We start from the raw sequence: 16,007 nt of genomic DNA on the forward strand, positions 1-16,007 counted from the left end.
TTCGGCAAGAAAGCAAATAAGTGTATGACCCAAAAACTATTCTTCTAATCTATCTGAATTTACCTTTTAATTAAAGGTAAAGGATGTTTACATTTTAAAGGAGTGGTTTTTGATTCATAATGCTAGAAAAGAAACCTGAAATATTCTGTGAAATTGAATAAATGACAGCTTATGAACAAGACATTTCTCTGTTAGTTTTTATTTGTGAAAGTGGGAAAGTACTCTCTTTTCTATAAGCTTTAATAGGTTTAGTCAAGGTTTGCAATTATTGGTTTCTGTACAGGATAGTTGGCTCACAGGCCTGTAGGTTATGTTAACCTTTAGACAAGATTTTTTTTAAATTGAAGTATATTAAATCTACCACTTAACAGTGTTACAGATCCATATGGTATCACCACCCTTCATGAACTGTCGAATAGAAAATTGTTTAATTGTAGACTTAATTAAATTGGTCCTTTTAACTATAACTATTACATGTTCTAACACTTAAAAATTAAGTATCTCATCTGTTTGGTCTCAAAGTGAGCTGTGGACCTGTACATAAAAGCCATTTCTAGTGACAAGTTCATGTTGAATTGTGTCTGCAGGTGGTGAGGCCCTCTTGTTTGCTTTCTGGCTGTATACTGACCAGTTACTGGAGAAAATATGCATTAGCCTGACATCTATTCACATTAGTGGATGTGTGAAGAAAACACGTAATGCTGACCGAAGCTTTTGATGTCTTAACTACAGATTGCATAGCTCTCCAAAAGATGATTTCAAAAGACTCAAGAGAAAAGGTAGCTAGACTAAAATTCAACTCATCTGAAATCTGCACAGGATTTTCTGACTGAAGAGCTGTCTTCTGGACTTGATCCGAAGTCTTGTCAAAGCTACAACTTCATTTAAACACAACAGATTGATTTTTATTTTTTGCGTTCGCCAGTTTTGAGGATGGTGAGGGGTTTAGTTTCCATCCTCAGCCCTCAGTTTGAATTGAGAGGATTTGTGGAATGTGACAGGGCTACACCATCACCCTGTAAAAAAAAAGAAAGAATGTGACACTGCTTATTATCTGCTTATTAGTATAATTACGATACTGTGCAAACTTTTTCTCACCTTTGTTGGGTTTCTCAGCATGACTTTTAGAAGAGACCACAGTCTTTCAGGTTTTCTTTGATTATGATGTCGGTTACAGCGTCAAACACAAACTTGACGTTCTCTGTGTCTGTGGCACAGGTCATGTGAGAGTAGATTTCTTTGATGTCTCGGCGCAGGTTCAGGTCTAAGAACTGTAGTTTGATGTAGTTACCAGCATCCTCATATGTATTGGGGCCTTAATGGAAATATATCAAGATAAACAGGCACATTTAATCAGTTTGACACTTTTTAAAGTGCTTCAATATGCTGCAATTTGTGTTTTGATAAACCTCACCATCGTATTCAGGGAAGCACATGCTGAGATGAGCTTTCTTGATCTTCTCAGTAAACACATCTTTCTTGTTGAGGAAGAGTACAATGGAGGTGGTGGCGAAGTAGCGGTGGTTGCAGATACTGTTGAACAAGTGCAGACTCTCATGCATTCGATTCTGAAAGAAAGGATTTGTTTTTTTACCAAGTCCCAATAAAGAGCCTTGCAAATTAACCAGCCACAAAAAAGAAAATACACACAAAGTATAGAATATGAAGTGCAAAATATTACTGCCATCATACCACTTCATCATCCTCCACCAACACCATGTCGTAGGCGCTCAAAGCAGCAATGAAGATAATACAGGTCACACCTTCAAAACAATGAATCCACTTCTTCCTTTCTGACCTCTGGCCACCCACATCAAACATTCTGCATGGAAACAGAAGAATGTTATCTTTATAATTGCAATCCAACAAAGTGGGAGCACTGATGAATTATTGGTGCCATCCTCTTGAGAAATACTGCACTGACTAACCTGAAATTGAGATCTTTCAAGCCAAATGTGGTCTCGATGATACCAGTGGTCTTCACTCTTGATCGCAGCACATCCTGCTCAGTGGGCACGTAGCCTGGTTGGATCAGCCGCTCCAAGTCACTCAGGTAGCTGAGGGAGAATCAAATTCCTTCAACAACAAACACTAATGTGGCAATTTTATATTTCAGCTTGGGTGATTTCTTACTATCCAGCTGAGTCATTGAGTTGGTACTCTGAGGCCCTTTCAAAGCACGCCTGAATGCCAGAATCCTTCCATAGGCGCAAAATTATGTCTGACATCTCTTTAGGCATGGTTCCTTCCTCAATGGTGTCTGCAAGATGCATGAGTTTCCTGGCATCATCCTGCAGGGCGGACAGGGACACATACAATTTATGTTTAGTAGTCTGCTAGAAATCTTAAAATCAATTCATCCAAACCCCATTAAAGTGATTGCAGCTGTTACCTGCTGATCAGGGTGGCCATAGTTCATATTAAATGTGCTCATGGCCTTCACAATGGCCATGATGGACTGCAGGGTGTTGCTGTAGATGATGACAATGAACTCCATGGATTCTTCAAGTGAGTAGCCATCTTGGTGGATAATTCTGATAACAAAATACAGCTTTAGTATGTGATTTAGAGTTGGTTAGAGAAAAAATTTGACATTTCCGTGGCGCAAGAGTCAAATATCTTACTTCATCTGTTTGACGATAGTGCTTTTGCCAGATTCTCCAGCGCCTATATGAAGGTAGAAAAACATGTTAAATTATATTAATTATTCACATCAAATAATAAAACTATGCTTTTATTCCAAACTTGATCTCAACATTTATGAGGATTTTGAAGAAATGTGACTTCTTCTTAACCATAGCTTTTTGTGCTTTTATTTATGTTTTGGATTATATTAATGTGAGAGGAGAATTATATTAACTGCAGATAATGGCATTCATCAGACAGAGGATCCCAGCAAGTCATAATACTTCTTACTTCAGGTCTTATCTCGTTCAATGCTTAGGTAAGGCAGAACTCTTCCTGCTGCTGACCTGCATTGTCATGAGGAGATGATTAAGCTGAGTGCAAAACTAAATCTGTAAGAAGCTGACAAATATTCAGAACAATATATGCCAGACTCGACCAATCTTTCAAATTATTTTGCTTTTAAATCCAACATTGTTATGTACAATATAGACTACTGATATTTTGGCGTACAGAACTTGAAATGGTCCTTGAATTAAAAAGCTAACTTAATCATACTAAATTGCCCCCTCAATCGACAATTTACAAAATGCCTGTGATGTATTTGGGTTATTCTATTTGAATGCTGCAGCCACAGGCCCTGTTTGGGTTGGGTGGTAGTGTATCTGTGTCCTTCAGGGTTAAGCCCTTTGTTTTGGAGGACCTGTTTCAGGATTAACAAGGGATTGGGTTGAGTGATTATTAAAGTGTCTAAGCAAATCACTGACACAGGTTATTAAGCCTTTTCTTTACTCTTTACTTTGCTTGTTTTCTCACAGTTAAAAACAAACAGGCTTTCGAAATTATGCAGTAAACATTTAAAGGCTATTCAGATCAATATGGTCTGTCCATAACGCACTTAAGTCAACAAGATATGTCTGTGTTAATAACGTCAAGTGAATGGAAGATTAAACCAAACTTTTTACAGGAGACAAAGTAATGCCCCAGCTACAATTGTGCCCCATAGACAAATAACTACTAACTATTAACTATTACTCTTGTAGGATCAAGGGGTAAAAATATTTCCACCATGTGGCCTTATGGGGCCCTTAAATATGTGTTACCATGATGATGAAGTTTCCTGTTATACTGTAGCATCCAACTTGACTGTCTTTACCTAGCAGCAGCAGCTTAACAGTTCTTGCATCCCTGTCGGCATCCTCCTTCAGCTTCTTCTCCAGCCCTCTGGAGTGTTTCTCCTCAGCGCTCGCTCCAGCCCCCATTCTACTTTTCCCGGTTTGGGCCCCTCTGCTCAAAAGCCAAGTGTCAGGAAAAAATCCGAGATGGTCCTAGCTGATCGCCTACTTTCTAACCAGTGCCGTTAATTATGCAGCTGATGCGTCACCTGCCTGCGGAAACAACTGGAGAATGTTTGAGAACGTTCCTGTCTTAGGAGAGATTTTCACATCCTCTGCCCATCTGACACAGGAGGGCCAATGGAGCACAAGGACAGGAGTGTTTTAGGGCTGAGCCAAGGGTGTGAGGAGAGGCAGACATACATCAGTGTAGGAGTGATCTAACCTTTAGGGAGACTTTGCTGTGCTCAGCGGAAGATGACCATCGGCTCAAGTGCTTATCTCTCTATGCTGTTCTTGGGTGCCTTTAAAAGAGAAGTATGTAAAGCTCAATAACTTGGTGCTGAGTGTTGAGTGTGTCTATGGAAACCAGATTCATCTCACATCAGGACCAAAATAAAAATGAAACCTGATGTCTTTATGCTGTTTGCAAAGAAGTCCAATAGAGGGATTACAACAACTCTACTCCACACAAGGCCTACAACAATCAGCAAATTGGGTAACTGAAATAAATAACCAGACCCCACCCCCCACTGCCCAGTCCAAACATAAAGAAAGGCAAACTGTCATTTCTTATAGGATACTGCAGACTGAAGGGTGAGCTCCGAAGTGCTTAAAGAGCTTTGCAGTTTCACCTGACAGATCTCATTGACCTCAATCTGAAGCTGTTTAAGAATCCTAATCTACTCACTTTCAATTATGTGTGCATGCATGTACATTATTATGCGTGTGTATGAGCATTGCACAGAATTTTCCTAAGTGGTTGTCTCTTTTTTTCTGTTTGTCTGTTATAAAGCACTTTTGTGAATAAAGTTAATAATTATCACTTTAACTTTACAGAGCTCTTTTGTGGAGTCAACATTGCTCGAGCTCCTGAGTCACTACTGCGAATGAAAACACTGCTGCAGATCAGTGGTGCTGGAACCTAAGTACACTAACTCAAAGTACTTGTAACTTTCTTGAATATTTCCATTTTATGTCACTTTGTACTCCGCTACATTTCAAAAGGTAAATATTGTTCATTTTACTCCACTGCATTTATTTGTTACCCCAAACTTTACAAATAGAAAACAGATGATACGCTTATATGATAAAATGGTATAGATTAAACAATCGAACAATGTATAAAAGTATTAAAACAAATACTCCACCTTAATCAACTACAATAGTTCATATTATTACATATATTATAATCTAATATATCACTCAAAATGGACATTATTCTGCATGGTGTACTTTTACCTTTGATAATTAAGTACATTTAGCTGGTAATACTTGCAAACTTGTGCATGTGCAGTAAGTAACATTTTCAATGCAGAAATTTTACTTGCGAGGGAGTATTTTACAGCGTGGTTTTGCTACTTTTACTTAAGTAAAGGATCTGTATACTTCCCCTACCAGAATGCGTATGCTACAGATCATATACATATTACACAACAGAGCCTGCAGACTATGTGCTCACCAATGACAAACAGAACAGAACCTCTGTTATTATAAAATATAGAGCTTTAATTTATTAGTCAGCAACATTGATGAGGAAGAAAAGATAGTAATTTTTGTACAAGTCATTACAACAACATCAACTGTGCATTATATCATACATTACTTTACCTCAAAGACCCAGAGCAAAATCTGCCAAACAGAGAAAATAAAACAGATGCATGTTTGAAATATATGCACATTTTTGAGAAGAGAGAAAAATAGAGACTAAGAGACATACAGAGAGAGATAGATAGATAGATAGATAGATAGATAGATAGATAGAGAGAGAGAGAGAGAGAGAGAGAGAGAGAGAGGATTTAAAATCACAATCTGACCTTTCTATACTTTCAGCATCTTTCTTTCTTGCACTGATAGTATTTCCATATTCCCACAACGAGAAAGACATTCACTGACATCCACAGCAACGTAGCATTTTAGACAAATACCATAAACATTACACTGTACATGCCATGCACAATGAAAAGCCACCTTCTGAAGAGTTTGGTACATGTTCTCTTCAGGTTTGGTGGTGATCAGCTTGTTAGTGGTTGTACTTGTGACATTGTGACATTTTTTTTCCCACTGTACGGAAGTTTTATATTAAGTCTGTGGCACACATAGAAGGATGACAAAAAGCACTGTAGCTGTGGAAGTTGAAACAAAAAAATTCAGAACCAATTAAAGTAGTCAATTCCAAAGACCTGCAATCAGCAACTTTAGCATTGTAATCTAATAAAAGTGTAGACCTATTACATGATTAATATTTACTTAGAGAAACCAATATTTAGCATGAAACTGGCAGGAATGGATTCATTGAGAGCTAAAAAAAAAAAAAAAACCTTAAATGAATATACTGCATATGCCACAGATACTTGTGAAGTATTTACTGTTTTATCAAGATTACCGATTTGGCAACAGAAGGTGCTTTGTCTCTAATATTTTGATATCACAAACTGTCACAAACTCACATATAGCTGCCTGCTGGAATTTTATATCTCAAAAGAGAAAAGAGAAGGCAATGTTATATTTTCAGCTTTTTTGTCGTTAAAGGACCCTTTCCCCCAGCAAAAAACAGCTTATCACAAACGTTTGTTAAGGATACAACATTGAGATGTGATATATTCACATATAAACAAAAACAAACACTTGGCAGCAACTGATTTTGGAAGAATTTGGGTGGGTGATGTAGCATCATTGCTTGAGGCCAGGCTGGACCACTAACATGAAAAGGGAGACGTTTCACCTGCCAAAGGGCCTTTCATTAACATGCAACATGTTGTCACAGCCGCAGTCTGTGGGCATTTCTTTCATCCTTGCGTGTCCCAAGAAATGCGATCATCATTCTGTCAACAGCTTGTATCTTTCAGTAAAAAAAAAAAAAAAAAACTGTTCTGGTGCTGAGTTCTGGTGAAGACGTTTAGGAAAGTTCGAGAATTTCACTGAAGCAGCGACTCGACTTCCAGCTTGGACACTGAATACTGCCAGCAGTCACGGGATCCAACATGGTCGCCTGTGACAGTTAAATACATGTTCATCGGTCCTCTTCCATGTGTGGATACTCCCAAAGTCCTGGGTTGTTGTTGCTGTTTCACAAAAACACCCAACATAGAGATATTTTCAACATAATAACACATTGTAATAAACAATAACACTAACAATAATATAATAATTATAACAACAATGTCTGCACAAATTTACCTATTCACAAAAAAAAAAATGTTTTCTAGATAGGTACAAAGAATTACTTTTTACAACCTACAATAAATATTGTGTATTTTTTTTTCCAACAGTCACATAGAAACGGTTTGATGCTGTTGCTTTTGGTTGCAGTATCGGTCTTGTCTGTTATGATAATTTGATTTTTCTAACTGGAGTCATTCCCCTAAATGGAGGGGTTGCAGTGTTGAGGAGGTGGTATGAAAAGGTAGACTGGGGGAATATGATGAGGTGTATATCCAGCTCCTCATGTCTCAGCTGGAGTTGTTTGCTCATCGTGATGCCTACGGTTGCGAGGCTTCTTCTGTTCTTTCAGCTCCTTCAGGCTTTTGGCTTTGTTGTCCCCAAGGATGCCGTCTCCAAGCTGCCAGTAATCCTGGCAGTACTGGTTGATCAGGCCCATCTCCGGCTGGCTAAGGATGGTCAGCAGGTCCTTATACTGACCGGCACTGGGAGTCCAGGCGCTGGACTGCAGAGGAGGGAGGGCCGGGCTGCCTGTTTCCACCAACACGTTGTTGACCGTGCGACTGGAAAGGACTACAAGCTGCAGTTTGACGAGCGTGTGTTTGAAATTTTTCTCGGTGGATGTGCACTGGTAGATGCCGCTGTCGGAGGACTGCAGCGAGCGGATCAGAAGACCTTGTTCTGTTTTTAGGATGCGGCCCTCTGAGCGAATCTGGAAGGACGGACAGCAAAGAGGACGATTAGGAAACATTTTTAAGGTGTTACATGTGAAATTTAAAGACTTCATTCATTCATTCATTTAAAAAATAACTGTAACTGCTTTACAGTTAAAGCTTTGCTCACCTCTTTTCTCCTGTCACTGTTTTCCTTCTGCAGGTGCCACTTGAGAGACACATGAGGAGACCTGGCCTGACACTCCAGGAATGTAGTGCTGCCCTCCACCCCATAATGAACCGACTCCAGAGTATTCTTATTGGCTATAAAACAAATATATATATATATATATATATATATATATATATATATATATATATATATATAAATAAATATATTTGATGCATTATTCCTAAATAAACATATAAAATATATGAAAAAGATAGATGGATAGCACTCAAGGAGGTAGGCAAGAAATAAATTGGAATAACCAGCAAGAGGCACAATAGTAGTTCAATATTATTCCTATTTCCATTTGAGTGGCATCTTTGGTTCCCAAATTGTCTGTATGCTCGGTACTGTATACTCACTGTTAGAGTTATAACCTCTGCATTGGCGGATCGGGTTGCCGTACTTTACATCCTGCCGACGGCTCCGTCTAGAGGGTTCAGATCAACAATCAAAAATAAAAAGCTTAACTTCAACATATTTTTGAAAATATGACATGCTAAAGTAAGAAAGAAAATGTTCTGAACACACATAAACTAGTAGCTACTGTACCCCTCACATGCCTGTGTATACTGTATACTATATATACTTAATCCTCACCTCTTTTGTGAGGATGAGTATCTGGAGCAGGATTTGCCGTCCCAGGCACAGTACGGGTCTCTGGCCAGACAGCAGTCAGCGCAGACCTCCCCGTACACATCACAGCGATGGAGAGCCAGGTGGGTCACCCCCAAAACTGATCCTACATACAGTTGTTGCTATTTAAAAAAAAAAAAAAAAAACAGAGATGAAGATCAGAAAAAAAAAAATCAAATATAAAGATTTTTTTATTTTTTTATTATGCAGTTCTGTAATTTCTTAATGATTTTGAGATATTACATTTCCTTGAAAAAACTCAGAAATTGTTAATTTATTGTATCATTGGAAATATTTTGTGCAGTATGCCTGTCTTTAGATAATTTCAACATTTTTGCATATTTGGCTGTGCACTGACTTAAAGGTTCAATGTGTAGGAATTTCTCCCATCTAGCGTTGAGATGATATATCGCAATCAACTCTCTCGCACCACGCAGTTCAAAGTACGTATTCCAGCTACGGTAGCCTTCACGCTTCAAAAAGCCGGTCTCTTGCTCTTTTCGATATCCTTTTTTCTTTTTCTGGGCAAAGAAGAAGTTTACTGCTGTTCCTGAAATTTGGATTTTGAATACGTGTGGTCCTCCATGTTTCCTTCTTCAAACTTGCCGGGCCCGGGAAGCTACGATACCCATTAGCAGCATTCGCAGCACCTGGGAGTTTATCATGTGACAGCGAAAACGCAAAAGGCGGAGCAGTATGTCCTGTATGTCCCTTACTAATGTATATTAAGATGGCGCATGAATATGGAGCATCTACCCCAGTTCATGCGAATGCAAATGTAAAATTTCAAGCCAAAAGGAATACTTGGAATTGATAGTGGAGGTAAATATTCATGAAAAAGGACACGTTTGTGAACGGGCAACACAGATTTTGATAATGAACAACTAAACACGTTACATATTGGACCTTTAAAAACTACTGCAATCTACCATTTGAACACCATTTTCCATAAAATAAGCACCAAATTACATAGTACTTTTCAGGACCCCTATGGTTTATAGTTATCAATTCCTTTCTATGAAATTGTATGACAACTATGGGAACTGTAAAGTTAAGCGTTTTCACATGTGCTTTTTCAGATGTCTGATTGCTGTGCTACTTTTTTCTTTAACTATTTGGTCTGAGCCACTTACCCGTTTTGATGAAATCTTCATGGTGGTAATTGCCGTGGGAACCTGCAGTGACACAGTTAACAAAAGCTTCAAAATGAGCAGACACACACACACACACACACACACACACACACACACACACACACACACACACACACACACACACACACACACACACACACACACACACACACACACACACACAGACAGAGGACAGAGAGAGAAGGAGTAAATAGAATTAGGTCAGAAAACTGACCTTGAAGACCTCCACTTCCTCTAAGACCAGCTCCTCTGTCTGCAAGTCGTCTCTAGGCAGGACAATTACTTTCTGGACTGTCCCCCGATCTGCAAAACACAAGAGAGAAGCAAGTTTAACTCCAATACTGTTGACGTTTTGAGCCATGGACCTAAGCTTCGGCTGAAGTCATTTCATCCATCCACTTGAATATCTGTTTTCTTTAACAGAAAACTGCTTTGAGAACTCCCAAAATTAAGAGGCAAAGCAGATGCTCTACTTGTGTGTAAATCTGCCAGACAGAGCCAAGGCTAGAGGACTTAAACTTCAAACTTGACTATTAGATCACTGGACAATCATCACATAATGTCAACTAAGGCTTTCGAGCACTGACCTGTGCCCAGGAAGAGCACCTCGTAGCTCCCGTCAGCAGCTGCCACTTGGTCCACCGCGATGGTGGTGAACTCATAGTCCACGTTGGTTCTGACCACCAGGGGGCGCTTGTGCACTGGGTATACAGCATTGTACATGGTGGGGTGGTTTCTCATGAAGTTGATAACCTCATCTGGGTAATCCTTTGTGGATTTCATGTTGGGGGTGAAAGTGCCTCCAGGACACTGTTGACAAAAAAATTGATCTAACTGTGAAACCGGCAATTTACCAAATTCCTTTTGCAGTAAAAACATGTTCTTATAAAAAAAAAAAAAAAAAGGATGACAGACAATTTTGTTTGTAATGGGAGGAGGCGCGTATTCAGGATTGTTTATTGTTTAGAACTCACAGTGCCAGGTCGTGGGTAGGGAATCTTCCCAGTGTACGCCACCCACTGGTAGTTGGGCCCCTCCTTGTGGGCAAAAGGCCCATTGAAGACCATACGGATGTCAGCCATGGAGTAGATGCACACTGCCGAGCCTTTAAACACAGCTCTGGAGGGGGGCAGGAGAAAAAAGGGTGAACACACAGAGACAGCAGCTAGAGGACTCAGATAAACTCACTCCCTGAGATAATTACTACGGGCGATCTTTGCGGCTGGTAGAATCTACTTCCTTCCCACGTACTCAGCCGGCCTCTGACAGGAACACGCTGAAACATTATGGCGCACAAACACACCCTCAAACCGACTCAACTAGAGTCAAGCTGTCTGACACACTGACATACAAACACCCACGTTCGGCAGAGAATCGCCAGAGCCCAGGCTCTCGCTGCTGTGTGGTGGGTGTACTATGTTTATAACTCCTGTCATGGACCTCTATCATTAGCACCCCATGTGTTTTTATCAGCTGGGTTTAAACATGCCTGATGTCTAAGGAGAGGATGGGAACAATAACAACAATTGTAAGTATTTGTTTCTAAAATACATTAATCAAGACAAGTTTATTATGACTCGGCGCACACCTCTCCCTGCTTGTGCGCAGTCAGAATCTCAATCTTTTCATGTCTGGTTGGTTCCCTTGAATTTGAATTCTGTGTGTTGAACGACAACTTGCTATCAGACCTATGAGGAACTATAGGCTCCGTCAGTCTCTCAGAGGAGCGCGCTCCCCCTCTGGGCTCCAGATTCACAGCCCGTGTTGTCTTTGTAGCCTGATTCTGACAGGCCCTATGCAACACAGCATTTTAATATCAGAGAGAGAGAATGACACTTTCAGGCTGACTGAAAATTAACAAGAAACTGCAGGAGGAGAACCAAAATACACCCTCCATGAAAGTTAGAAAGTTTGAGTCAGTCGCTCACCCTGAAACTGAGAAGACTCCATAGATGACAGGATTCTTTGTGTCTTGAGTTGCCTGGATATACACATCCCCTAAAATATAAAGACATCAATTATAGTAATTAGTAACAGTCATAAAACATAATAAGCAGTGGTGGAAGAAGGTACTCAGATCCTTAAGTCAAAGTACGTTCAATCAGAAACAAAATCCTGAAAATACTCCATTACAAGTAGGCCTACAAGCCCTGCATTCAATGGACTCTTTGGTCTAATCTTTTTTGTTTTTGGGAAATATTGGGTTATTTGACCTCGTTGTGCTTCAAACAATTATTCAAATGACCTGTAAAGTTTAGAGGGGAAATCACTCTCTTATACACATCTGAAATGTGGCAATGAGCCAAAGCAAGATAGGTTGAGAGCCACTGATTTAATGTTTAAGCTAAAATATCTTCCGCCCTTGCTCAAAACCCCTGATCTGGTGAATATTATCAGTTAAATTTCGCCACTGATGAATAAAGGCAGCCTTTCTACAAAAGCGTGATAACTGCCATGATGAATGGTCACACAAAGAAAACGTGGCGTAAGTAAATATTAGTGTCCGTGTCTCGTATCAAATCATTCCAAGGCTTTATTAGTTCCCAGATTCCACCTGGTTCCAACCCAAAGTAATTGTAATTGTGACATATGGAGACTTTTTGCTTCCTTGGAGGGGGTGTTAAGGCCGACTTCCTCATGAATTGCGGTTACCAGAGCCTCAATGAAATCCTGAATCCAACCTCTTCCAATGCTGAAACTACAGTTCCTTAGTCTCAGCAGGGAATATAAGTGAAATAGAGATGTCTGGTGAAACATGACTTTAATGGGAGCCATATGCATCCAATGACTGTGGGGGTGAGGCATTTGTGAACCCTGCATATCCTCTTGATGGCTTAATGAGAGAAAAGTGCAAGGAAAAACAATAAGGAAGAAAACTGGAATAAATTTAAAGTAGACAGGTTGAGTAGAATAACACTTCACCCGCAGTTGAAAACATAGGGTCCAATTAATGCTGTGCATCAACAGGAAACTAGTGAAAAGAGCTTAAATTGCTTGTTTTAAATGGTCTTGAAAAGACAAGGACAGCAATTACCTGTAGTCAAAAGTCTTTAGAAAACACCAATTACAAAAAAGAGGCATGACATCCTATCCTCTCTTTTTTATAACCTCAGATCTTTCCATTGCTATCAGTGAAGCTAGAAGCAAGACATTAATCTGCCACTCCACAGTATAACAATGTAGAGCTGTCCACTCCGATTTATCTATCAAATATCACCTGGATGAATGTGAGAAGCAGCATGTGAAAGAGCAAAATGTTAAGCCACAATTATGCATGTGGAATTGAGGGTGAAGTGTATAACAACACATGATTTGATCCTTGTGCCTTTGGCATTATCTAATGTGCACAAAATAAACACGAGGAAGCTTAAATTCACATGGCTTGTGTAAAAACATCATCTCTGACTCTGCAATGTTGCAAAATAAACATACTCCTTTAATCACAAGTTTGAATAATGTAATACCTTACATGCCAAGGTAGGAAAATGGCAGGTAATGGCTGCACAACTAAAGCAAAAATTAACTTTTGGCAGACAAAGTAGAAATTCATAACCCATCTGACGCCAGTTTGACAGACCTCCTGGCTGCAGAACGAATGCGATGAAAGCGAAAAGAAATAAATCAGCAGAGAACTAGAACAAGTTGCGTCAGTGCAACTTTTGTTTCTGATGTGTTAGATCAGAAAGAGTCTTTGAGGCGCTCTTAGCGTCACATTAGCATAGAAACATCTCTGAGTTGCTGTAAGCATAGAAAGAACACAAAGAGAGGGAAAACATACGTTTCTTTAAAGTAAAAATAAGAGAAAGCCTGTGTTTCACTGAGTGAATAGTCACTGGATGGAGGAGGGACGGTCAAATGACTACAGATAATATATCATTAGCTCCTTGATACCCACTCTAAAGGATGTGCAGATAAAATATGTTGTTTGAAATGTTCACTTAGAATAATTACAGAGAAAACTGAAAAAAAAAAAAAAAAGGAACAACAGAAAAGGACCTCTGTCTTCACATACAGTAAAGAGTTTTGAGGATTTGTGAACTACAGTAACATAAAAAAATAACTCAATGAAAAAACAATGATCCCCTCCATAATTACATCTCAGAAAAGGCAATAAAACTTTATCGCCCACTCATTCATTCTCATTTTTGTCTGGCAGACATATTCATCTCTCTTGCGTCTATGTGTCTCTTTCCCTCCGTCTTTATATTCCTCCTCTCCCTCGGTACAACACTGAATGCTTTCTCTTCTGTTAGCCCCGACTGAGCCTTGCCATCTGAATCTACTCTACTCTCTCCCCCGAGTCCTCATACAACCACTCCGATGCCTCTGCTGGGCTCCATCAGGACCAGAAGGACTGGAGACAGAATACACTTCTACCAGACTGTCTGTTGTTGTGGGAAGACTGACCACAGAGCTGTGGGATGTTACACTGTACCTCAGGACTCACAATGACCTCACCACAACTGAGACTACAACTGACCTGCTTTGCTGTGGAGAGAGGACTAAAAAGTACAGCAACGTTGACAGAAGAGCGCTTTTCTGCCACTGACACAGTGCTCTTAATGCATAACATGCATTTGGAACTCGCAAAGCCTCATCACAGCAGGAATAAGAGATGCTACTCTACATTTAGCTCATAGCTGTGCTTGATGTTACGGGTGAATTATTTAATACTGTTACAATATGTGGGCAAAATCTGAATGAAACAGTATGACTGAGAAACAAATGCGTATATCTATCTATCTATCTATCTATCTATCTATCTATCTATCTATCTATCTATCTATCTATCTATCTATCTACATATATAATTTTCTAATACTTTGATTAAGATGCATTTTAGTAAGTTAGTTAATTCGAAACTTTATTGTTCCTGATGTGGAACATTGTCTTTGGCTTCACCACAATCAACATAAATTAGAAATAAGACAATAGTTAGAAACAGTACAAATATTGGAAGAGCTTGGCATTCAATCACATGCAATCAAATATTTTTAGTTTAATAGGACTATTACAAAAAGTACAATGTGCAAATTCTGTAAAAATAAGACAAATATGCAAATCCAGCGAGGGGTTGAGGGATGGCCCTGCAGATTGACTATGTAATCATTTAACTTGGGACAAATTATTTCTTGTGGACATTTTTGGTGGCTCGTGGCAGTTTTTCTGAGGGAGCGATTCAAATTGTGGGTACAATGGACATGTACATGTCTGCCGCTTTGTTGCATCTACAAACTAGTTGCATCTGTGGTTTTGACAGTTTCCCTTTACATTTGACACGCAAGTATCCGTACCACACGGCCATGTTAAAAGACAAGACGCTTTCCACCAGATTCTTGTACAACAAGAGTATTCTTGCTCACCCCAAACTCATTAAGCGTCCTGAGTAGGTGTAACCGCTCTATAGCTTTAAAAAAAATCTGTTTTAAAATTTTGAGCCAGAAAATAACATTACATGCATAAAACAATTACATTTTGTGCAAAAATAATTAATTCTCTTTTTTTCTTTTATTTAGAAAAGTGCATTACATTGTAGTTATTCCAAATATATATGAGCTACCTAACAGAAACTTGATTGAGCATTATCCATTTGAGTTCAACTTAAATCCATTTTGTCAGCTGGACAAATTTTAACTTGCAGTTGAAGTCACCATGAATTGTAATGTCTTTCTATCACTGAATTGTGTGTGTTTTATTCCCCGCGAGAGCACATTTTTCCACTAAAACTGCGAATAACCAGTGGAAAAAAGTAGTGAAAGATTTGCTCATACCACCAGTCATTATAATTTCAAGGATACTACAAATCCCTCGTTAATCCTGTCAGTCATGTGAATGACGGACAGGCCGGGATGATCCACGGGGGTCGAACTGAGTACAGCTGCTCATTACTTTGATTACTCTGAATGCGTGTGTGTACCGGTATTTGCTTTTCAATCTCTTTTTTTGTTTTTTTATTTCTTTAAGTACAAATTCTCTGCACAACATGTTGATGGTGCTCAAAAGCAGAACAGTCACAGTCCTACAGTAACGGTGTTACCTTTCAGGATGTTGCCGTGTTGATGTTCAAAGGAATAGAAATGTCAAGCTTAACATGTGAGTCAGTGATACCTTAATCTAAAGCTGCAGCTTCCCTGGGATTCTTCCCAGCATTGCTGTACATAAGCAGACACATGCTGCTGTAAATGCTGGCTTGCCGGGTGTGTGTTCCTCCAGC

The 16,007-nt window shown here is 39.4% G+C and overlaps 2 protein-coding genes across 6 annotated transcripts in view; both read right to left on the minus strand.

Moving 5' to 3' along the window:
* Positions 1-1,124: 1,124 nt before the first annotated feature.
* Positions 1,125-3,887, minus strand: gnat1 (guanine nucleotide binding protein (G protein), alpha transducing activity polypeptide 1). The gene is made up of 8 exons (XM_028575247.1): positions 3,782-3,887; positions 2,625-2,667; positions 2,393-2,534; positions 2,134-2,291; positions 1,929-2,057; positions 1,693-1,822; positions 1,415-1,568; positions 1,125-1,315 (listed from the first exon to the last, which is right to left on the minus strand). Exons 1-8 carry the CDS (start codon positions 3,885-3,887, stop codon positions 1,125-1,127), a joined length of 1,053 nt encoding a protein of 350 aa, XP_028431048.1.
* Positions 3,888-5,468: 1,581 nt separating this feature from the next.
* Positions 5,469-16,007, minus strand: part of sema3fa (sema domain, immunoglobulin domain (Ig), short basic domain, secreted, (semaphorin) 3Fa) — a 52,210-nt gene continuing 41,671 nt past the window's right edge. For 4 of the 5 annotated variants that reach the window (XM_028576005.1, XM_028576002.1, XM_028576004.1 and 1 more), the window contains 9 exons: positions 11,722-11,791; positions 10,768-10,912; positions 10,381-10,603; positions 10,008-10,096; positions 9,773-9,814; positions 8,604-8,761; positions 8,366-8,433; positions 7,965-8,098; positions 5,469-7,833 (listed from right to left, as the gene is read on the minus strand). In XM_028576005.1, coding sequence (XP_028431806.1) covers positions 7,405-7,833; positions 7,965-8,098; positions 8,366-8,433; positions 8,604-8,761; positions 9,773-9,814; positions 10,008-10,096; positions 10,381-10,603; positions 10,768-10,912; positions 11,722-11,791 — 1,358 coding nt within the window. In that variant the 3' untranslated portion in view covers positions 5,469-7,404. Of the gene's footprint in view, positions 7,834-7,964; positions 8,099-8,193; positions 8,434-8,603; positions 8,762-9,772; positions 9,815-10,007; positions 10,097-10,380; positions 10,604-10,767; positions 10,913-11,721; positions 11,792-16,007 lie in introns of those variants that run through there. The other variant, XM_028576007.1, reaches the window with a different exon arrangement.

Source organism: Perca flavescens, chromosome 4, assembly GCF_004354835.1.
Source record: "Perca flavescens isolate YP-PL-M2 chromosome 4, PFLA_1.0, whole genome shotgun sequence".
NCBI lineage: Eukaryota > Metazoa > Chordata > Actinopteri > Perciformes > Percidae > Perca > Perca flavescens.